The sequence below is a fragment of the Anomaloglossus baeobatrachus genome, chromosome 4 (genome assembly GCF_048569485.1).
Source record: "Anomaloglossus baeobatrachus isolate aAnoBae1 chromosome 4, aAnoBae1.hap1, whole genome shotgun sequence".
Lineage (NCBI taxonomy): Eukaryota > Metazoa > Chordata > Amphibia > Anura > Aromobatidae > Anomaloglossus > Anomaloglossus baeobatrachus.
This window is the reverse complement of record NC_134356.1, coordinates 453,811,162-453,835,547: the sequence shown is the minus strand read 5'-3', so window position 1 is coordinate 453,835,547 and position 24,386 is coordinate 453,811,162. Positions and strand designations below refer to the sequence as shown.

The 24,386-nt window shown below is 47.8% G+C and overlaps 1 protein-coding gene across 2 annotated transcripts in view; it reads left to right on the top strand.

Moving 5' to 3' along the window:
* The window catches only part of LOC142303842 (zinc finger protein 609-like), a 147,653-nt gene that overhangs the window by 108,069 nt on the left and 15,198 nt on the right, over positions 1–24,386 (top strand). The window contains exons 4-5 of one of the 2 annotated variants that reach the window (XM_075345631.1): positions 14,536–14,623; positions 19,927–22,288. In XM_075345631.1, coding sequence (XP_075201746.1) covers positions 14,536–14,623; positions 19,927–22,288 — 2,450 coding nt within the window. Of the gene's footprint in view, positions 1–14,535; positions 14,624–19,851; positions 22,289–24,386 lie in introns of both variants that reach the window. The other variant, XM_075345630.1, reaches the window with a different exon arrangement.

Below are 24,386 nucleotides of genomic sequence, written 5' to 3'. Positions count from 1 at the left end.
AAGCTGGTGCACACACGATCACATAGGTGTGCTGTTCCCTAATATGTTGGACGTGCCTTCCAGCTACATGATCCAGTACGGCTGATCAGTAATACGGTGCTTGTATCCTGCTCTGGGCCACACTGTACAGTTGTGTGCCTTTTTGTATAGTGGCACACAGAGGTTTCTTGACATCAGGGGAGGAAAAGGAGGGGAACTGGTGTGTCCTCCAACCTACATGATATATTGCAGGATTGCTTTCTGGGTGGAGAATAGTCCATCAAAGAGGCACAAATGTGCATGCCCCTATAGACATGAATGTTGCCATTCACTGACTGCCAGTAGCGCTTTTGCAGTTGATTTTCCATTCTCCGTCCCCCATATGCAGATTGTGTTTACTCGTCCTCCCTGGGTCTAGCACGGAGTCTCTGCCACTGTAAGGCTATGTGCGTACGTTGCGTTTTCTTGTGTTTTGGTTGAGTTTTAAACTGCACTGTGTCAATGACAAACTGCATGCTTTTTGCTTCCCCAGCAAAGTCTATGAGAAATCACAATTTCCATCTGCAGGTTGAGTTTTTTTTTTGTTAGGCAGCGTTTTGTTTGACAAATATTTGTCAAAATCGTTGGCTAAAAAAAAGCAGCATGTTCATTCTTCATTGCGTTTTGTGAATATTTTCCACCCATTGACTTCTCAGTGTCAAAATGCAGTGTCCAAAACACAAGGAAAAAGCGATCCAAACGCATGCGTTTTGACCGTGTTCTTTTTGTCAAACGCAATGTTTACATTTGTCAAAAGTGTGCAGTTTAGTTGACAAGCCAGAACGCCGCGTGCGGACATACCCTTAACCCCTTCACTTCATTTTTTGCAATTCTGACCAGTGTCACTTTGACAGGTTATAACTCTGGAACGCTTCAACAGATCCTGGCGATTCTGAGATTGTTTTTTCGTGACATATTGTACTTCATGTCAGTGGTAAATTTAGGCCGAATTTATGTGTTTGTGAAAATTTCGGAAATTTTGCGAAAATTTTTAAAATTTTGCAATTTTCAAACTTTGAAAATTTATGCCCATAAATCTGAGAGATATGTCACACAAAATAGTTACTAAATAACATTTCCCACTTGTCTACTTTACATCAGCTCAATTTTCTAAACAAAATTTTTTTTGTTAGGAAGTTAGAAGGGGTCAAAGTTCATCAGCATTTCTCATTTTTCCAACAAAATTTAGAAAACAATCTTTTTTAGGGACCACATCACATTTGAAGTGACTTTGAGAGGCCGAGGTGACAGAAAATACCCAAAAGTGACCCCATTCTAAAAACTGCACCCCTCATACTGCTCAAAACCACATCCAAGAAGTTTATTAACCCTTTAGGTGGTTCACAGGAACCAAAGCAATGTGGAAGGAAAAAATGAAAATTTCACTTTTTAACACAAAAATGTTACTTAAGCCATAAAATTTTCATTTTCACAAGGGAGAAAAGAGAATATGCACCATACAATTTATTGTGCATTTTCTCCTGAGTACACTGATACCCCATATGTGGTAAAAATCAATTGTTTGGGTGCATGGCAGAGCTCAGAAGGCAAGGAGCGCCATTTTAATTTTTGAGAGCAAAATTAGCTGCACTCATTAGCGGACACCATGTCGGGTTTGAAGACACCCTGAGGTGCCTAAACAATGGAGCTCCCCCACAAGTGATCCCATTTTGGAAACTAGAGCCCTCAAATAATTTTTCTAGATGTTTGGTGAGCACTTTGAACCCCTGGGGCTTCACAGAAGTTTATAACGTTGAGCCGTGAAAAGAAAAAAATATTTTTTTTACCACAAAACTGTTGCTTTAACTAAGTAGCTTTTTTTCACAAGGGTATCAGGAAAAAATGCACCATATAATTTATAGTGCATTTTTTCCTGAGTACGACGATACCCCATATGTGGTGGAAAGTAATTGTTTGGGCGCATGGCGGGGCTCAGAAGAGAAGGAGCGCCATTTGACAGCAAAATTGGTTGAAATCATTAGCTGATGTAATGTTGCATTTGGAGACCCCCTGAGGTGCCTAAACAATGGAGCTCCCCCCACAAGTGACCCCATTTTGGAAACTAGACCCCTCAAGGAATTTATCTAGATGTTTAGCGAGCCCAACGGGCTCCACAGCAGTTGATGTTGAGCCATGAATACAATTTTTTTTTTTTTTTTACCACAAAACTGTTACTTGAACCAGGTAGCTTTTTTTCCACAAGGGTATCAGGAAAAAATGCACCATAAAACGTATTGTGCAATTTCTCCTGAGTACGTAGATACCTCACATGTGGTGGAAAGTAATTGTTTGGGCGAATGGCGGGGCTCAAAAGAGAAGGAGCACCATTTGACAGCAAAATTGGTTGGAATCATTAGCGAATACCATGTCACGTTTGGAGACCACCTATGGTGCCTAAACAATGGAGCTCCCCCACAAATGACCCCATTTTGGAACTAGACCCCTCAAGGAATATATCTACATGTTTGGTGAGCCCCTTGTACCCCCAGGGGCTCCACAGAAGTTGATAATGATAACGTTGAACCGTGAAAATTGTTTTTTTGGGGTTTTTTTTACCGCAAAATTTTTGCTTCAACCAGGTAGCTTCTTCTTTTTTTTTTTTTTTTTTTTACAACAGTATCAGGGAAAAAATGCACCATAAAATGTATTGTGCAATTTTTCCCGAATACGCAGATACCTCATATGTGGTGGCAAGTAATTGTTTGGGCGCACGGCAGGGCTCTGAAGAGAAGGAAGGCCATTTGACTTTTCAAACGCACAGACATCGAGCACTGATTGGCCGCTGCAGGACGCACGGTCGGATGAGATACAAAAAGCGTCGGGGATCCGGAAAAAAAAAAAAGTCCCGCCGAAAATTGAGCAAGGATGACGATCCGTTATGTGCATCCCTGATCAGCGCTCGGCGGGACGCACGGACGGATGCGATACAAAAAGCGTCGGGGATACGGAAAAAAAAAAAGTCACTCCAAAAATTGACCATGGATGCAGATCCGTTATCTGCATCCCTGATCAGCGCTCGGCGGGACGCACGGACGGACGAGGTGTAAAAATGGACAGGGGATACAGGAAAAAAAAAATTATACTCACAGTACCCAGAGGATTAGCAGGAGGATCACTGACCAGAGGAAGTGCAGGAGGAATAGAAGGCAGCGAGATGGACAGCTTTACAGGAGCAGCAGGCAGGAAGTTGGACAGCTCAGCAGAATACCCAGGAAGGACCCAGCGATGGAGGCAGATGTGATCGGGCCAGTGAAGACCTCAAACGACCCGGTGAAGACAGGTAAGAGGACATCGGGGGGAGAGCAGAGGGGGAGACCGGAGAAGGAGCTGCAGAAGCAGAATAGAGATCACGGGGGAGGCAGGCAGATCGGGATGTCGGGGGGCAGATCGGGGCGTGGGGGGGCAGATCGCAGGGGAAGGGGGGCACGGACAGGGGCCATCACGGGAGCGTGCAGAGGACATCGCGGGAGCGCACACGGGCTACAAGGGGAGCGCAATAATCACGTTGAGCAGGAGTGGTGATATCAGCGGTGGCGGCGGCAGCAGCGTTGGTGTGGTACTACAAGTACCATCCAGTGCATGCTGCAGACATGCTGGGGACGGCTCTCCAGACCAGCACAGGCCTGGGAAGGGCGGCCACCTGCAGATCAGACCGCCCCACTGCACACTGATTGGAGCGATTGCGCATCATAGCACGATCGCTCCAATTAGTGCTGCAGGGGCTGGGGGCGGCATGTTTGAGCTCCAGCTATGATGTGCTGCTGCGGCACCTCATAGCAGGATTTCACAGTATCGCATTGATTTAGGCATTGTTTAAGCCGAAATCAGTGCGAACGATGTGGCTGGCGGTTCAGATTTGAACAGCCAATCACAACGATCGTCGATGGGGTCAAGCAAAGGTCCCCTGCTGTAAGAAACAGCAGGGGACATCATTTGAAAGCCGTTGCTATGGCCACGGCAATCAAATGAAGTTTAGGCAGTAAAGTTACGTCCCTGGTCGTTAAGTCACGTTAAAATAGGACGTAACTTTACTGCCCGCGGTCAGGAATGGGTTAACTGATGTCTGCAGTGCCGATTTCGAGTTGACAGCGCTGCAGCCAATTACTGAGAACAGCGGCTCTGCCTATCTAGCCTGCACAGCCCACACAGCTCACTGATTGGCTGCAGCAATGATGTTGATGTGACATCAGGAACAGCGGCAGAGACTCCAGGGCTGGTCCCGTGAAGGGTGTGTAATGCTCAGTCTCATTTATTAGACGGCGCCTGGGGACACAACTTTCTTTGTCGCTCTATTGGGAGACCCAGACAATTGGGTGTATAGGCTATGCCTCCGGAGGCCGCACAAAGTATTACACTTAAAAGTGTTAAGCCCCTCCCCTTCTGCCTATACACCCCCCGTGCTCCCACGGGCTCCTCAGTTTTTTGCTTTGTGCGAAGGAGGTCAGACACGCACAGCACAGCTCCACAGATTGGTCAGCAGCAGCTGCTGACCAGGTCGGATGGAAGAAAAGTGGGCCCATATAGGGCCCCCAGCATGCTCCCTTCTCACCCCACTCTTGTCGGCGGTGTTGTTAAGGTTGAGGTATCCATTGCGGGTACGGAGGCTGGAGCCCACATGCTGTTTTCCTTCCCCATCCCCCTCAGGGCTCTGGGTGAAGTGGGATCTTACCGGTCTCCAGGCACTGAGACCGTGCTCCATCCACAGCTCCTAAGACTCTGCTGGATAGGAGCCGGGTATCGTTCAGGGACATGGCCCTGCTACTTGAAGGTACTCTGTGTCCCTGTGGGGACCGCGCACAGCAACACTCCAGCATTGCTGGGTGTGCTAGTGCACCGGGGACCGCGGCGCTGACCGGGTTAATGTGCCATTACACACTCAGCGTCGCTGAGTGTGTTTATGTAGGGGGACTACCGTACTACCGCCGCCGCCATGTTTTTAACACTGAGGCGCGGCTGGGACTTGTAGTGCGCCGGGGACTTCCGCGCGGCCGCGCTTTTATGGCAGCCGCGCTCATTACTTGAGTCCCCGGCTTGTACGGCCTAGTGTTTCCTCCTCCCGCCCACAGCCCTGACAGGCAGGGGAAGGGCGGGACGCTTTACAGACGAGCTGCAGTGAGGGCTGGAGCATGCTTTGCATACTCCACTCCCCTCACTGCACTGTGAGGCACCAGTTCCCGCACTTTCTAAGGGTCACGCCCACGGCTTCCTCCTCTCTCAGGACGCCGGCAGCCGTGCCATTACACACTCAGCATCGCTGAGTGTGTTTATGTAGGGAGACTACCGCGCTGACCGCCGCCGCCATGTTTTGACACTGAGGCACAGCTGGGACTTGTAGTGCGCCGGGGACTTCCGCACGGCCGCGCTTTTACGGCGGCCGCGTTTATTACTCGAGTCCCCGGCTTTTGCGGCCTAGTCTTTCTTCCTCCCGCCCACAGCCCTGACAAGCAGGGGAAGGGCGGGACGCTGCACAGGATGAGCAGCACTGAGGGCTGGAGCATGCTTTGCATACTCCATCCCCCTCACTGTCCTCTCCTCAGAAGCCGGCAGCCATTCCTGTCAGCTCCTTGAATGCTGCAGAGGGGGACAAATTCTGACAGACCCAGGCAGGGACCCTGGTGGCCTCACAACCGCTTTATGCGGGGGGTATGCAGCATTTGTGCAGGAGTGTAATTTTAAATCAGGGTGCTACAAGCTATCTCAGCAGGTCAAGCGCAAATTGACGCAGCCACACAGACGTCGGCATTTGCGTCTTACGCTATTAATGCTGTCCTGGACTCTGCGAGCCGTATGGCGGTTGCTTCCGCCAATTCGGTGGTACTCTGCAGGGCCTTGTGGCTACGGAACTGGAAGGCAGATTCTGCTTCCAAAAAAGCGTTTAACCAGTTTGCCAATTTCTGGCGACCGACTGTTTGGCGAACGTTTGGATGAAATCATCAAACAATACAAGGGAAAGGATACATCTTTACCCCAGCCCAAACCGAACATACCCCAACAGAGGATGGGGCAGTCGAGGTTTCGGTTCTTTCGGGGCGCGGGCAGGTCCCAATTCTCCTCGTCCAAAAGGCCTCTGAATAGATCAAGGGCTCTCCGATTCATGGCGGTCTAAGTCAAAAAGACCACCGGAGGTGCCGCTACCAAAGCGGCTTCTTGATGGCTTTCGGTCTCCTCAATCCGCATCCTCGGTTGGTGGCAGGCTTTCCCGCCTTTGCGACTCCTGGCTGCCAAGGGTAAAAGACCGTTGGGCGAGAGACATTCTGTCTCACGGTTACAAGTTAGAGTTCGCCTCTCGTCCCCCGACTCGATTCTTCAGGTTATCCCCGCCTCCCGAGCGAGCCGAGGCTCTTCTGCAGGCGCTGGGCACCCTGAGGGCAGAAGGAGTGGTGGTCCCTGTTCCTCTTCAGCAACAGGGTCACTGGTTTTTCTCCAACCTGTTTGTGGTTACAAAGAAGGACGGGTCTTTCCGTCCTGTCCTGGACCCGTAACTGCTCAACAAACACGTATAGACCAGACGGTTCCGGATGGAAACCCTCCGCTCCGTCATCGACTCAATGTCCCCAGAAGATTTCCTTGCATCGATCGATATCAAAGATGCTTTTCTCCACGTACCGGTGGCTCCAGAGCACCAACGCTTCTTGCGCTTCACCATAGGAGACGAACACCTTCAGTTCGTGGCACTGCAGTTCGGCCTGGCTACAGCCCCACGGGTTTTCACCAAGGTCAGGGCTACAGTAGTTGCGGTCCTCCACTCTCAGGGTCACTCGGTGATCCCTTACTTGGACGATCTGCTGATCAAGGCACCCTCTCAAGAGGCATGCCAACACAGCCCCGACGCTTCTCTGGGGGCTCTCCAGAGTTTCGGGTGGATCATCAATTTTCCAAAGTCAAATCTGACACCAGCCCAATCGCTGACATATCTTGGCATGGAGTTTCATACCCTATCGGCGATAGTGAAGCTTCCGCTGATCAACAAGCGTTCACTACAGAAAGGGGTGCAATCTCTCCTTCAAGGTCAAGCACACCCCTTGAAGGGCCTCATGCACTTCCTGGGGAAGATGGTGGCAGCAATGGAGGCAGTTCCTTTCGCGCAGTTTCACCTGCGTCCTCTTCATTGGGACATCCTACGCAAATAGGACAGGAAACCGACGTCCCTCGACAGGAACGTCTCCCTCTCTCAGGCAACCAAAGCTTCCCTTAGGGGGTGGCTTTCTTCCCACTTCATTATCGCATGGGAAATCCTTCCTACCCCCATCCTGGGAGGTGGTCACGACGGACGCGAGTCTGTCAGGGTGGGGAGCAGTCTTTCTCCACCACAGGGCTCAGGGTACGTGGACTCAGCAAGAGTCCTCGCTTCAGATCAATGTTCTGAAGATCAGGGCAGTGTATCTTGCCCTAAAAAAGTGTTCCAGCAGTGGCTGGAAGGCAAGCAGATCCGAATTCAGTCGGACAACTCCACAGTGGTGGCTTACATCAACCACCAAGGCGGAACACGCAGTCGGCAAGCCTTCCAGGAAGTCCGGCGGATTTTGATGTGGGTGGAAGCCACGACCTCCACCATCTCCGCAGTTCACATCCCGGGCGTCGAAAACTGGGAAGCAGACTTTCTCAGTCGCCAGGGCATGGACGCAGGGGAATGGTTTCTTCACCCGGGCGTGTTTCAGGAGATCTGTTGCCGCTGAGGGAGGCCGGACGTCGACCTAATGGCGTCCCGGCACAACAACAAGGTCATGGCATTCATGGCACGCTCTCACGATCACAGAGCTATGGCGGCAGACGCCTTAGTTCGGAATTGGTCGCAGTTTCAACTCCCTTATGTGTTTCCTCCGCTGGCACTGTTGCCCAGAGTGTTACGCACGATCAGGGCCGACTGCCGCCGCGCCATCCTCGTCACTCCAGACTGGCCGAGGAGGTCGTGGTACCCGGATCTGTGGCATCTCACGGTAGGCCAAACGTGGGCACTACCAGTCCGACCAGACTTGCTGTCTCAAGGGCCGTTTTTCCATTTGAATTCTGCGGCCCTCAACCTGACACTGTGGCCATTGAGTCCTAGATCTAGCGTCTTCAGGATTATCTCAAGAGGTCATTGCCACTATGAGACAGGTTAGGAAACCAACGTCCGCCAAGATCTACCACAGGACGTGGAAAAATTTCCTGTCGTGGTGCTCTGCTCGGGGTTTTTCTCCCTGGCCTTTTGCCTTGCCCATTTTTCTGTCCTTCCTTCAATCTGGACTGGAAAAGGGTTTGTCGCTCGGCTCCCTTAAGGGACAAGTCTCAGTGCTCTCTGTGTTTTTTCCAGTAGCGCCTAGCCAGACTTCCACAGGTATGCACGTTCCTGCAGGGGGTTGTCACATCGTTCATCCTTACAAGCGGCCGTTAGAACCCTGGGATCTGAACGGGGTGCTGATGGTTCTTCAGAAACCACCATTCGATCCAATAAGGGATATTTCTTTCTCACGCCTTTCGCAGAAAGTGATTTTCCTAGTAGCAGTCACGTCACTTCGGAGAGTGTCTGAGCTAGCAATGTTGTCGTGCAAAGCCCCTTTCCTGATGTTCACCAGGACAAGGTGGTTCTGCGTCCGGTTCTGGAATTTCTCCCAAGGGTGGTACCCCCCTTTCATCTCAATCAGGATATCTCCTTACCCTCTTTTTGTCATCATCCAGTTCACCAATGTGAAAAGGATTTGCACTGGTTAGATCTGGTGAGAGCACTCAGGCTCTACATTTCTCGTACGGCGCCCCTGCGCCGCTCGGATGCACTCTTTGTCCTTGTCGCTGGCCAGCGTAAAGGGTCACAGGCTTCCAAATCAACCCTGGCCCGGTGGATCAAGGAACCAATTCTCGAAGCTTACCGGGCTGCCGGTTCCCTCAGGGCTCTAGGCCCATTCTACCAGAGCCGGGGGCGCGTCCTGGGCTTTGAGGCACCAGGCTACGGGTCAGCAGGTGTGTCAGGCGGCTACCTGGTCGAGCCTGCACACTTTCACGAAACACTATCAGGTGCATACCTATGCTTCGGCGGATGCCAGCCTAGGTAGACGAGTCCTTCAGGCGGCGGTTGCCCACCTGTAGGAAGAGGCCGTTTTACGGCTCTATTACGAGGTATTATTTTACCCACCCAGGGATTGCTTTTGGACATCCCAATTGTCTGGGTCTCCCAATAGAGCGACAAAGAAGAAGGGAATTTTGTTTACTTACCGTAAATTCCTTTTCTTCTAGCTCTAATTGGGAGACCCAGCACCCGCCCCTGTTTTTTTGTGTACACATGTTGTTCATGTTGTTTGGTTTCAGTTCTCCGATATTCCTTCGGATTGAATCTACTTTACACCAGTTTATAATCTTTTCCTCCTTCTTGCTTTTGCACCAAAACTGAGGAGCCCGTGGGAGCACGGGGGGTGTATAGGCAGAAGGGGAGGGGCTTAACACTTTTAAGTGTAATACTTTGTGCGGCCTCCGGAGGCATAGCCTATACACCCAATTGTCTGGGTCTCCCAATTAGAGCTAGAAGAAAAGGAATTTACGGTAAGTAAACAAAATTCCCTTCTTTTTGAAACACTCTGCGAGTATAAACAGAAAGTTCACTACTTTTCATTATGCTATGATAGCAGTTGCCTGTTCTCTAATGTAAAAAAATAGAAGCGTTAGTCGTCCACCATCCGTACATACAGCCGGGGCTGGCGTCCTGCACTGGGGGTGTTCTCTCAGGCTCTTCTGTCACTTTTCGTATTTCCAGAATTAGCATCACATTCTATAACAATTACCTGGGCTCAGTCGGGGCTTTATCACCAGATGTTCAGCGCCACTGGTGAGCGTGTGAACTAATGTACAGGATTCCCGCGGGTGATGTGCCGTCTGAGGGAAACCTGGCTAATGCGTACCTGCTTACTCCGCTGATGGCCGCCATCTCCAGCTGTGCCACCATCTGCTTTCTGAATGTAAGCTAGGAAAGCAGCAGTGTGGACCGTAGGCTGGGCGTACATTACCTATATCTCAGTCTACTGTACTGATGATCCCAAAATCTCAGCAAAATGCTGCAGTTGACAAAATACATTTAAAAAAGTGGAATTTTTTTGGTGATTGTGACGATAAACCATGACTTCACAGCACTATATGTTTGTTTCATGCAAACGCACATGTTATTTTAATGCTGGTTTAAGGCTCTAATCTGTAATGGGGCAGTTTTTAAAGTGTTAGCGGAACTGGCAAATTGCGTTTTAAGGCAACTCTACAATTAATGATACAGAGATTAACTGAATGAAAGACTTGCACGCTGCGACATCGCTACTGCGATATCGTTGGGGTCAAATCAAACGTGATGCACATCCGGCGCCGGTAACGACGTCGCAACGTGAAAAGCCTAGATGTGCCGATAAACGATCGCAAAAGCGTAGAAAATCGGTGATCTGTGTAGCGTCGGTCATTTTCATAATGTCGCACCAATAGGAGATACGATGTTGTTTCTCGTTCCTGCGGCAGCACACATCGCTGTGTGTGAAGCCGCAGAAGCGAGGAACATCTCCTTACCTGCGTCCCGCCGCCAATGCGGAAGGAAGGAGGTGGGCGGGATGTTTACGTCCCGCTCATCTACGCCCCTCCGCTTCTATTGGACGGCTGCCGTGTGACGTCGCTGTGACGCCGCACGACCCGCCCCCTTAGGAAGGAGGCGGGTTGCCGGCCAGAGCGACGTCGCAGGGCAGATAAGTGCGTGTGAAGCTGCCGTAGTGATGATGTTCGCTGCAACAGCTATCACAAGATATCGCATCTGCGACTGGGGCGGGTACTATCACGCTCGGCATCGCTAGCCGATGCTAGCGATCTCGCAACGTGCAAAGTACCCCTAAGACCAATGCCAGTTACACGCACGCATAGTCACGGTCCCAGTATGATAAGAAAGATACAGGACCGGCACCGGGTCCTCTCTCACCTGAACACAACATCATTTACATATATGAGACTAGGTTCCAAGTCATAAGAGTAATGCATTAATCTTATAACTTGGAACTCTATATTAACTCTATATACATCGGTCCAGGCTGCTGCATTCATTTCCTTTCTTTGTTGCCTGTTTGCTTTATAGCAGCTGCCATAAATTGCAATAGAAATTACTTCAAGCAGATCCGTCATCAGATTCTCCAGTATAAAGTGTGATTTTAAAAGTTTTCATATTTCCATTTTTAAACACTGATGGGAGCAGCTGCTAAAATTTGCCATGAAAACCTAGTGTAATGGTAGCTCAAAAATACTACTGCTGTAAAAGTAGGTGGGATCTGCTCGCATGTGTCATCACTGCTCCCCTCCCATTTTGGGCATTTGCAAATGGATAAGGGTATGGCCGCACACTACAGTTTTGTCGTAACTAGAAAAATGCACCCTCTGAACAAAAAACTCATCTTGTGGCAAAAAACGCATGCGTTTTTTTGACTGCATTTTTTTTTTTTATCACCAATAGGTGCAAAACGCAAACAGAATTGACATTCTCCATTTTTGTGGTCAGCAGAAAAATGTAGCCCAAAAAAAGCAATGTGTGCACATCAAATTTGAAAGCTGATAGACTGTGCTGGGGAAAGAAAAGCATGCAGTTTATGGTGACTAAAAGGTCACCAAAAACTGCGTATGTTGGGTTAGACGTGGAGTGTGTCAGGCGCTGGGCATTGCATGCTGGGCTTAGAGAGGCGGAGTCTATCATGTGCTGTGGTTAGAGAGGCGGAGTGTATGATGCGCTGGGGTTAGAGAGGCGGAGTCTATCACGTGCCGAGGTTAGAGAGGCGGAGTCTATCACGTGCTGTGGTTAGAGAGGCGAAGTGTATGACGTGCTGGAGTTAGAGAGGCGGAGTGTATGACGTGCTGGGGTTAGAGAGGTGGAGTGTATGACGTGCTGGGGTTAGAGAGGTGGAGTGTATCACGTGCTGAGGTTAGAGAGGCCGAGTCTATCACGTGCTGTGGTTAAAGAGGCCGAGTCTCAAGTGCAGAGGTTAGAGAGGCGGAGTGTATGACGCACTGGGGTTAGAGAGGCGGAGTGTATGACGTGCTGGGGTTAGAGAGGTGGAGTGTATGACGTGCTGGGGTTAGAGAGGCAGAGTGTATGACGTGCTGGGGTTAGAGAGGCAGAGTGTATGACGTGTTGGGGTTAGAGAGGTGGAGTGTATGACGTGCTGGGGTTAGAGAGGCGGAGTGTATGACGTGCTGGGGTTAGAGAGGCGGAGTGTATGACGTGCTGGGGTTAGAGAGGCGGAGTGTATGACGTGCTGGGGTTAGAGAGGCAGAGTGTATGACGTGCTGGGGTTAGAAAGGCAGAGTGTATGACGTGCTGGGGTTAGAGAGGTGGAGTGTATTACGTGCTGGGGTTAGAGAGGCGGAGTGTATTACGTGCTGGGGTTAGAGAGGCAGAGTGTATGACGTGCTGGGGTTAGAAAGGCAGAGTGTATGACGTGCTGGGGTTAGAGAGGCAGAGTGTATCACGTGCTGGGGTTAGAGAGGCGGAGTGTATGACGCGCTGGGGTTAGAGAGGCAGAGTATCACGTGCTGGGGTTAGAGAGGCAGAGTATCACGTGCTGGGGTTAGAGAGGCAGAGTGTATGACGCGCTGGGGTTAGAGAGGCAGAGTATCACGTGCTGGGGTTAGAGAGGCAGAGTGTATGACGTGCTGGGGTTAGAGAGGCAGAGTCTATCACGCGCTGGGGTTAGAGAGGCAGAGTGTATGACGTGCTGTGGTTAGAGAGGCGGAGTGTATGACGCGCTGGGGTTAGAGAGGCAGAGTGTATGACGTGCTGGAATTAGAGAGGTGGAGTGTATCACGTGCTGGGGTTAGAGAGGCGGAGTGTATGACGTGCTGGGGTTAGAGAGGCGGAGTGTATGACGTGCTGGGGTTAGAGAGGCAGAGTGTATGACGTGCTGGGGTTAGAGAGGCGGAGTGTATGACGTGCTGGGGTTAGAGAGGCGGAGTGTATGACGTGCTGGGGTTAGAGAGGCAGAGTGTATGACGCACTGGGGTTAGAGAGGCGGAGTGTATGACGTGCTGGGGTTAGAGAGGTGGAGTGTATGACGTGCTGGGGTTAGAGAGGCGGAGTGTATGACGTGCTGGGGTTAGAGAGGCAGAGTCTATCACGTACTGTGGTTAGAGAGGCGGAGTGTATCACTTGCTGGAGTTAGAGAGGCGGAGTGTATCACGTGCTGGGGTTAGAGAGGTAGAGTGTATGACGTGCTGGAGTTAGAGAGGCAGAGTGTATGACGTGCTGGGGTTAGAGAGGTGGAGTGTATCACTTGCTGGGGTTAGAGACGCGGAGTGTGTCAAATGTTGGGATTAGAGACGTGTCTGTGCAGGCTATATCACACATGATGAGATTAGATATGCTGCTCAGCAGGCTGTACCACACGTGATCAGGAATTAGATACGCGGCTTTGCTTTGTCAGCCGTAAAGCCTCTTCTGATGTTTGTAATGCAGGGACGTCTGAATGAGGCTTGCACTGACATAGCAGAGCTCAGTAAGTGATAAGAGTACAGCATCATGTTGTTTGGACTGCAGGCTAACAGCGGCAGTGAGCGCAAGTCGGCAGCCAAGTATTGAACTACTAGTCCCAGGCTACTGAGCTGTTCTCGCCACTGGAATAAGGCTCTGTCATACGCAGTTTCCTCACTTGTGTGTGACTCGCTCGAGGATCGCATCGCCCGGACTGGCCGTTGGCTCGTCCTAACAGGAGCATGTCAGCTGCATAGAAATACATGAAGCTGACACGCTCCTCTCAGGAGAGCAACTGGCCGGTCTGGACGATAAGATCCTCACTCGAGTCGTACACAAGTATGACTCCGGGCATATACAAGCTGTACATGGACTACTTTACATTGTATCAAAGTGTCATATCTTCAGTGTTGTCCCGTGAAAACATATACAATATTTACAAAAATGTGAAGGGTGTACTCACTTTTGTGAGTTACTGTACATATATGTATAGTATTGCTGTGCTCTGCTGCCTAAATCTCCATCCGGGCAGTGGAGCTGGTATTACCCCCTCATCCTCTGCTGACTCTGCCCCAGTCTGCAAAGTGATGAGTTGCAGGAATGCTCAATCATTAGCTTATTATCTGTGCAGTTCTGACCACTGAAAATTGGAATATTTCAGAACTTTGTTTTTAATGGTTAAACATTTTTTTTTTTTTTTTTAATAAAATCCTGATGTAAATACTCACTTTCTTCTCTGAGAATACTTTTTTAACTAACACTATGCACAATGTGTTGCGGCGACTATTTTTTTGCTTAGTGAGAGTCATATCTGACCTCTACTAGAGCGAGGGTACGTGATCAATTGTGGCAGCAAAAAAAAAAAAGTTACATTTTTTTTTTTTTATTTTTTTTTTACCACTGCTGAGCTAAAAGAAAAAAAAGTAAAATCGTAATGAAAACGTTCCTCAATTCTCTAACAGCTATCTATTAACCATGCTGTCAAAACGTTCTTCTTTACCTAAAATTCTAACATTGTATCTTGCCTGTAAATCTGTAATAATTTTTTTTATTTTATTTTATTTTCACAGGCATGTTAGTTGTTAATGTGACTTGGAGAAATAAGACTTATGTAGGCACCCTCTTAGATTGTACACGGCACGACTGGGCTCCACCGAGGTGAGTTTGTGTCTATATAAATATTGTCAATTAACTTGGTTTTGAAAACGAGTCTAATGAGGTTTGAAAATACAATATGGTTCTCTGAAACCGCTAAAGGTTTTGTGTTTTGTCAGCTAGAATAAATCAGCCCTACTGAAAGAGAACATGTCACCAGGTATTTCCCATATAAAGTGCGGCCGCCATCAGTGAGGCCTTATATAAAGCATAGTAGAATACTAAAAACCAAATCACAAAAAGGATCAGGAGACAAAAAGTATATATATAATAAATCTTAATTGAGAAAAATACACATTAAAAAGAGATGGGTGTAATGACAGAGAAGGTGCACTAGATGGCATACCAAACCAGCAGAAAGTAGTGCATGTGCTTGATTGTTTAAAAGCCCATGTAACAAGCCTCATAAATAGAAGGTAAATCACAGAAAAGTATGTCAAAATATGACAAGATATATACCATGTGCATCAGCAACATGAAGTGCATAAACGAGGCAAAGAAGTCATGGCTAACGAAAGTATAACATTTACTTACAAGCTGGAATGGCGCCAAGTCCCATCCGACGCGCGTTTCAGCAATAGCCTTCGTCAGGGGGGGGGCGAAGTGGTGTTCATAGTAGAATACTGTATATATGTCCCCAAGCCTCCATGAATAACATGAAAAACAGCTTTTATTATACTCACCCGCGGGGTGGCCAGGTCCGATGCGCGTCTCTGGTCTGGGTCTGGCGCCTCCTCTCTTCTTGCTGAATGTGGCTGACTTATCCTATATCATCCATGCAGTGTCCTGCATTGCGCTCCTGCCCACTTCTCTCTGCCCTGCCCAGGGTAGAGTAAAGTATTGTAGTGCGCATGTGCAGGCAGTCTTTCACCTTTCCCTGCTCCTGCACGCTACAATACTTTGTTCTGCCCTCGGCAGGGCAGAGAGACGTGGGCAGGAGCGCAATGCAGGACACTGCGTGGATGATATAGGATGCATCATCCACACAAAGCAGGAAGTGAGGAGGCGCCAGATCAGGACCAATGACGCCGATCAGTCCTGACTTCCTCATAGATAAGTATAATAAAAGGTCTTTTTTCATGTTATGCAGAGCGGCCTGAGCTCTTATATACAATATTCTAGAATACTATATATAAGGCCTTACTGCTGGTGGCCGCAGTTTATATGGGAAAAACCTGGTGACAGATTCCCTTTAAGGGCAATGTGCCATCAACAATATTTTTTCACTAATTTAAAAAAAAAAAAATATTGAATGGCATAAATCTAAAAAAATAATTTTACAATGTTTCGTATTTTCCATTGTTCAACACTAGGGGGAGCAGCTGCTGAATGTTGACATGAAAATGTAATGTACGGCTAGCTTGTATTATGAATGCAGTAAATGTGAGTGATGTCTCCTCCCCGTCTCTTCTGGGCTCTTGTTAAACGATAAGGGAGGATGAATTTTAGGATCACAGTGCGGAGATATTTTGTTTAGTGACTGCAATGTGATTCTGACATGTGGACAGTGTCAGCGAGGACGACCGACAACGCTGAACCTGCTAGTTGTTGCTCCTTAGAGTATCACGCATTGGGATTAAAAACGTGGACTGTATCATGAGCTGGGATGAGGTACACAGACTGTATCACATGCTCTGATTAGATACAGAGCCCAGGGTAGTGTATCGCATATGATGTGGGATTACATACAAGACTCAGTGGAGTGTATCACACTGGATGCAATTAAATACATGGACTGTATAACGCACTGGGATTAGATACTGTATTATGCATTGAGATTAGATACAGGGTTTAGTGTATTTTATCACAAAATGGGATTAGATACATGGACTGTATCACGCAGTGGGATTAGATAGAAGGCTTAGGGGTGCTTCACACACAGCGAACTCGCTGCCGAGATCGCTGCTGAGTCACGCTTTTTGTGACGCAGCAGTGACCTCATTAGCGATCTCGCTGTGTGTGACACTGAGCAGCGATCTGGCCCCTGCTGCGAGATCGCTGCTCGTTACACACAGCCCTGGTTCGTTTTCTTCAAAGGCGCTCTCCCGCTGTGACACACAGATCGCTGTGTGTGACAGCGAGAGAGCGACGAAATGAAGCGAGCAGGGAGCAGGAGCCGGCATCTGGCAGCTGAGGTAAGCTTGTAACCAAGATAAACATCGGGTAACCAAGGTGGTTACCCGATATTTACCTTAGTTACCAGCCTCTGCAGCTCTCACGCTGCCTGTGCTGCCGGCTCCGGCTCTCTGCACATGTAGCTGCTGTACACATCGGGTTAATTAACCCGATGTGTACTGTAGCTAGGAGAGCAAGGAGCCAGCGCTCAGTGTGCGCGGCTCCCTGCTCCCTGCACACACAGCTAAGCGGTGTGCGCTGGTAACTAATGTAAACATCGGGTAACCATACACGATGTTTACCTTAGTTACCAGTCTCCGCAGCTTCCAGACGGCGGCTCCGTGCAAGCCCAGCGTCGCTTGCACGTCGCTGCTGGCTGGGGGCTGTTCACTGGTCGCTGGTGAGATCTGCCTGTTTGACAGCTCACCAGCGACCATGTAGCGATGCAGCAGCGATCCTGACCAGGTCAGATCGCTGGTCGGATCGCTGCTGCATCGCTAAGTGTGAAGGTACCCTTAGTGTAGTGTATCACACATGATGGGATCAGATACGCTGCTCCGTGGGCTGAATCACGCATAATGGGCATTAGATTCACTGCACTGTGGATTTATCACACATAATGAAAATAAATACGTAGCACTGTGGGCTTTATCACATATGATGGGATTAGATTTTCTCATTTTCACAAGGAAAGACTAGAAGCAATGGGATGAAACTGAATGTGAGGAGACACAGATTAGATATTAATAAAAACCTTTTGACAGTGAGGGTGATCAACGAGTGGAACAGGCTCCCACAAGAGGTGGTGAGTTTCCCGTCAATGGAAGTCTTTAAAAAGAGGTTGGATGGACATCTGTCTGGGATGATTTAGTGAATCCTGCTTTGAGCAGGGGGTTGGACTAGATGACCCAGGAGGTCCCTTCCAACTCTAATATTCTATGTTTCTATAGATATGCAGCACTGTGGGCTGTATCATACATTATGGCATTTGATACGTGGCACTGCAGCCTATATCACATGATGGAATCACATCATAAAGGGTTTAGATATGCTGCTCTGCAGGCTGCAGCACACGTGGGCATTAGATACATGTCTGTGTGCTGTATCACACATGATGGGATTAGAAAGGCTGCTCTTTGGGCTGCATTGCAGATAATAGACATTATACTCACTTAGATTCACAGCACTGTGGGTTTATCACACGTGATGGGATTAAATACATGCCACTGGGTGCTGTATCACACATGATGGGATTAGGTACACAGCTTTTCGGGCTGTATTACACATGATGGGGATTAGATACACTGCTCTGCTATGTCAGTTTAAGCCTCCTTCAGATGTCTAACACAGGGACATATGAATGAAGCGTTAGACTGACATAGCAGAGCTTAGTGTTCAGAGCACAGCAATGATGGTGGTAGTGAGTGCAGATCGGCATGCTGGTATTGCACTACTAATCACGTGCTACCAAGTTAATCTCGCTTCTGGAAGAAGTCTCCTCCGCAGTCCTAGTCTCACAGCTCAGAGCTTGGCTGCAGCGGTGACTTTTCGAGAGTTGAGAACAGCTCACAAGCCTGCAGTAGTACAATGTCAGGCTGCCAATCACCGCCCTGAAACTCGCCTCACCCCTGCACCTCCGGTCACCACTCGCCCTGAAGATAGTGACCAGGAGTAATTATAATTAAGAGTACCACCCTGGACTTACAACAAAATGCGACCTGGATCCCCCCACAGCTGTGAACTGGAGGGTCCAGGGGGTGGTGCTCAGGTCACAGCTGGTGGCAACAATGGTCGGACACGGACCGCAGTCTCCTATGTCCAAGGAGTACCATATTTGAGGTGTACAAGTGTTGTGTTCGGACACTTATGCACCAGCTAATAAAAAATGGCAATTCCCCAGCGGCTGCAGAAAATAAATAAAATCGTGAAAACAGGACATTTTTATTGTGTATTAAAAATAATTCGTTATATAATCTACGTACATAATTGCCAGTTTCTGATACCCTATTCAGAGAGAGACCGAGAGACAACACACACATATACGTAGACGACACATACACACAGTGTACAGCCATATACACGCACATATACACAGACGACACGTACACACAGCGTACAGCCATATACACACACACATACACAAACGACACATACACACAGCACAGCTCAAGAAACACAACACCAGATACCAATATACAGCACACAACAAGGAAGAGACAGTGCACAGGGATGAAAGACGTCAAATAACGCAGCAGATACAATACACAAATGTGGAGGGATGACATACAACAAATATGTTGAAAAGCGCAAACAGTGTGGCACATGTCCACTGCTCCTGTTAGCACCACTAAGCATAGACAGATGTTAATTTCACCGCACTCCCGATGCTATAGCATCTGGCCTATTTCTAGTAAATTATAATTTACACAAAAATAAAAATTGCGTCACCTATCCTGGAATGTGTCATGAATCTGATACTGGCTGCGTTACTGCTGCCATGTTTGTTTTACTGTGAAGTATAAAATACTGTGGCGTTTCAGAGAAAACACTTGGAAAAGCCGGCTGAGTACGATGTGTCTTGGTGGACTACTTACAGGCTGGTGGCTTTTTCCCACCCTAATCCTGTCTGAATGACAGGTCCCTTCTTATGCACACGTATCGGAAGAAACCTGTCAGTCATGAAGAGTAGAGCTGGGAGAAAAGAAACCTCCCAGCCTCTAAATAGTCGGACAAGACACATAGTGCTTGGTTCGCTTTCCAAAGTATGTTTTCTCTGAAACGTTTTAGAGTAAAAAAAACATGGCTGCAATAAACCAGCTAGTGTCCGCTTCAGGCCACACGTGATTCTGGCAACGTTAATCTAATGACAGGTTCCCTTTTAAGGGATATTTTCTGTATTCTCATAAATGTGTCTAGTAACGTGAGCATATATATTCTTACATCTATTCAGTGTCTCAAGATGCGAGTTTCAGTAAACATTTATTGTATTTCCTCTGGATCTGCCATAAATATCTGACATGGAAATATCCCTTTTAGGTTATGATCCAAGCTTTTTGTGTGTTTGATTTTTAAGTTGAAATACTCACCTTCTCCATTTTATCCCCTTTCCCCTCCAGATTCTGCGACTCTCCCACAAGTGACTTGGAGATGCGGAACGGACGGGGGAGGGGTAAACGCATGCGGCCAAGTAGTAATGCTCCTGTTGCAGAAGGTACACCAGCCCCTGAAAATAAGGGTGCAAGCAGTAGCAGCAGCAGTAGCAGCAAGACTCGAGCTGGAGCCAACAATAAAGGGAGACGTGGAAGCCAGAATTTAAGTGAACATCGTCCACCCCCCTGCAATCCAGCAGAAGATATAAAAGCTAGTCCATCATCAGCAAGCAAACGCAAAAGCAAGCCCCCTTCTGACATGGAACTGACCTCCAGCTCTGAAGACTCTAAGGGAAGTAAGCGTGCTCGCACAAACTCCATGGGATCATCATCTGCCCCAGTGTCCGTTTCTTTACCGTTAACGGTGCCATTAAGCACTATTAAGGTGGAGCCAACTGCATTGGACCGTAATTGTTCCTCCCCAATATTAATAGACTGTCCTCACCCTAATTGCAACAAGAAATACAAGCACATTAATGGCCTGAAGTACCATCAGGCTCATGCACACACAGATGATGACAGTAAACCGGAGGCTGACGGAGACAGTGAATGTGGTGAGGAGCCGCACCTTCATCTGGACATGGGTAGTTGTAATGGTACCTTTCCAACTCAGAAGGGTTCCCTTTCTCCTGCACGGTCAGCAACTCCTAAAGCCCGTTTAACTGAACCACACAGTCCTACACTCTCTTCTAAATTTGGAGGAAAGGTTGTATGCAAGAAAAAAATTGGCACTGAAGGAGATACAGATCCTGGAGCTCTTTCTAATGATGGATCAGATGATGGTCAGATGGCAGCTGATGACACGAGCAACGACGGCTTTGAGTCACAAGAAAAGAGATTGTCTGAAAAGGATGCAGCAAAGAAGGGCAATGGGGGCAGTAAGCCTGATAAGCTGACTTCATCTAAAAGTGTAAAGTCTGCTCGGCCAATTGCACCTGCCATAGTACCGCAGCAAATGTACACTATTCAAACTACAACCTTCACTGCTGGAAGCCCCGGTTCCTCCACAGGCCTGACCACAACAGTAGTCCAAGCCATGCCTACCAGCCCACAACTTAAACCTATCCAACCCAAACCAACAGTAATGGGAGAGCCATCTAGTATTAATCCAGCCCTAACTCCATCTAGGGATAAAAAGAAAAAGGATAAAAAGAAGAAAGAGCAAAGGGAGGATGAAAGTCCTGGAACCGCTATAAAAGTAGGACGTCCAGAAGAAGGAAAGAGCCCCTTTGGGGAAGCAACAGGTGATTCAGCAAGCAAAGGAGATGGACTTATTAACGGCTCTGATGCTCATCAGAGTAGGCTAGCCAGCATAAAGGCAGAGGCTGACAAAATCTATAGTTTCACAGACAATGCACCAAGTCCTTCCATAGGAGGAGGAGGAGGAGGTGCTGGTGGTAATAATTCAAACCGAATGGAAAATCCCAGTCCTGGTCAGCCCATGACCCCATTACATGTTGTAACTCAAAATGGGGCTGAAGGAACTTCAGCTAAAACAAACAGCCCAGCGTACTCTGACATTTCAGATGCAGGTGAAGACGGAGAAGGAAAATTAGAGGGCACAAAGGCCAAGGATCCAGAGCAAATGGTGAAGGAAAGTGCCAAAAAGTCTCTTTTTCCACCACAACCTCAAAGCAAGGAATCTCCATACTATCAAACTTTTGAAACATACTACTCTCCCAACTATGCACATTCCAGTCCAGGTGCCATGAATCCCACTGGTCAGACTACACCAGAAAGTCAGCAACTGAAAGTTAAAAAAGAAGATGACCTGGAGGTAACAGAAGTTAAAATGAAGGTGGAACCACCAGAGGAAAAAAAGCCCGAGCTTAGCAGCACTAGCCAACAGCCCTCAGTTATTCAACAGCGTCCAAATATGTACATGCAATCTCTGTATTACAATCAGTATGCCTATGTGCCTCCTTATGGCTATAGCGACCAAGGGTATCATGCTCATTTGCTGAGCACTAACCCAACATATAGACAACAATTTGAGGAGCACCAGAAACAAAGGCAAAGCCTGGAACAGCAGCAGCAACATCAGCAACGTAACATTGAAAAGAAGGCAGAGATGGCCATGAGAGATAGAGAGGTCACGCTCAAAGAAGAATGGAAGCACAAATCCTCAGTACCTCCAACACTCACAAAGGCACCAAGTCTAACTGATCTTGGGAAATCGGGTCCTAGCAAACCTAAGGACATGGTTTCTGGGCCAGACTCAAGTAAGTCTGTGATTATACCCAAACCAGAGGACTCAAAGATGCCAGTGCAGCAAGCAGAGGGCTTGAAAGCAAAGGTATCTGAAGGAAGTGGTCATACGGGAAAGGAAAGCGGAGAACCTTCAAAATCAGTAGGGGAGTGCAATAGGCAACCTGGATTGGATCCTGTATTGTGGTACAGACAGGTAAGAAGCAAACTTCATTTTAGCGCTTAATGATTGAATATTGAAGGTATTCATGGCTAATTTTAGACTTGTTAAATGGAAAAGACAGAGTAGTGTATTTTCCAATAAGATTCTGTTAGTCTAATTACTCTTGATAGCTGGAACAGATTGGTTGCTTTATACTCATGCCTGTCCTGCTCTTTGTATTATAATTATGACCTTATGGTCTTATCATTTTCATTAAAGCCTGCTTTACACGGGACGACCGATTGTGCGATTTCAAAATCGATCGTACCCGCCCCCGTCGTTTGTGCGTCACAGGCAAATCGCTGCCCGTGTCGCACAAAGTCGTGAAACCCCCGTCACACGTACTTACCTGCTGAGCGACCTCGCTGTGGGTGGCGAACATCCTCTTCCTAATGGGGGAGGGACGTTCGGCATCACAGCGACGTCACACAGCCGCCGGCCAATAGAAGCGGAGGGGCGGAGATGAGCGGGATGTAAACATCCCGCCCACCTCCTTCCTTACGCATAGCTGGCGGGAGCCGTGGGACGCAGGTAAGCAGAGTTCATCACTCCCGTGGTGTCACACGGAGCGACGTGTGCTGCCACGGGAACGATGAACAACCGGCACAAGTAAAAATAAACGATATTATGAAACTGCGTGACGAGTACACGACTCACGATTTGTGAGCGATACTGCGTCGCTCAGAGGTTTCACACAAGACAACGTCGTGTATGATGCCGGATGTGCGTCACGAAAACCGTGACCCCGACGATGCATCCCACGATCCGTTGTCTCGTGTAAAGCACCCTTATCATGAAACACATTTTTTCCCATTTTTTCCTAATTTCTATTTGGTCTTGGCCACACTGTAGCAGATGCGGCTGCATTTATGCTTGTCCATTTCATCATACAAAGTTAGTTATGTGTTGTAGTCAAAGATCCCTTGGTTGTGCACGTCCATATACCTAACCAGTGTCTTGAATGCAGATGTGAGCAAAGCTTTAAGCAGTGGAAGCACATTACTGATCAGAATTCTTCTATGCTATTAATCAAGCGTTTCGATAATTGTTCACATGCTGTAAAATGATCCATACAATAGTTGGTGTAAGGGTGCATTCAGATGACTGTATAAATCAGTCCAAGATCGATCCAAAATTCTTGGACTGGTCTCTGCTCTCCCAACCTGAATGTGACAGGTGTATATATTTCTATGCAGCTGTCATGCTTGGGTTATGACCATTGTGGTCCGATCTGGGACTGATTTATATGGTCGTCAGAATGCACCCTAATACAAGTCCTAGATTGCAAATTTTAGCTCTGAATGCTTTAGAATACAGTTCCCTACAGAATGTTTTTAGACTCATATGCCTCTCACTTTCTGGCTTTCCAGGGAGAGGGAAGGGGGGGGTCGAAGAAAATGTTTGTCCGCCGTACAAAACTCCATCTTGTAATAAATATGGACAATGGCTCATCTCTCAGAGTTCTCAAAATAAAGTTAAAGCATAAACTAATTGAGAACAGCAAATGGTTGCAAGTTCAGTAAGACAAAACATGGCATACAGATAACATAGGGTAGTCAAAACTGGAGCTGCAGTAGTGGTCATATAAAGCCAGTACACATGGCGAAATGCGTAGGCACATGCTCGTTCTTGGTTGATCGCAGCACTGCTGCAGCTCCATGGTCACAGGCCGATCCACAATTTATTTTTCCTGACTGGATTGAGGTATCACTACCACTGTCTGGTCTATTTTTATTAGGTTTTGACTACCCTATGTCTATTGTCTGTATGGCATATTTTGTTTTGCTGCCCCTGTAATTACATGCACCTTGAGATTGAGTTAAGGTTATGTTTACTGTTATATGGTCTCGAATAAATCTGCTATCTCGTTTGCTCTTTGGTGCCTCATATACACTGTGTGCAGAATTATTAGGCAAGTTGTATTCTAGAGGATTTTTTTTATTATTGATCAACAACTATGTTCTCAATCAACCCAAAAGACTCATAAATATCAAAACTTAATATTTTTGGAAGTTGGAGTGTTTTTTTTTTTACATTTGGTTATCTTAGGAGGATATCTGTTTGTGCAGGTAACTATTACTGGGCAGAATTA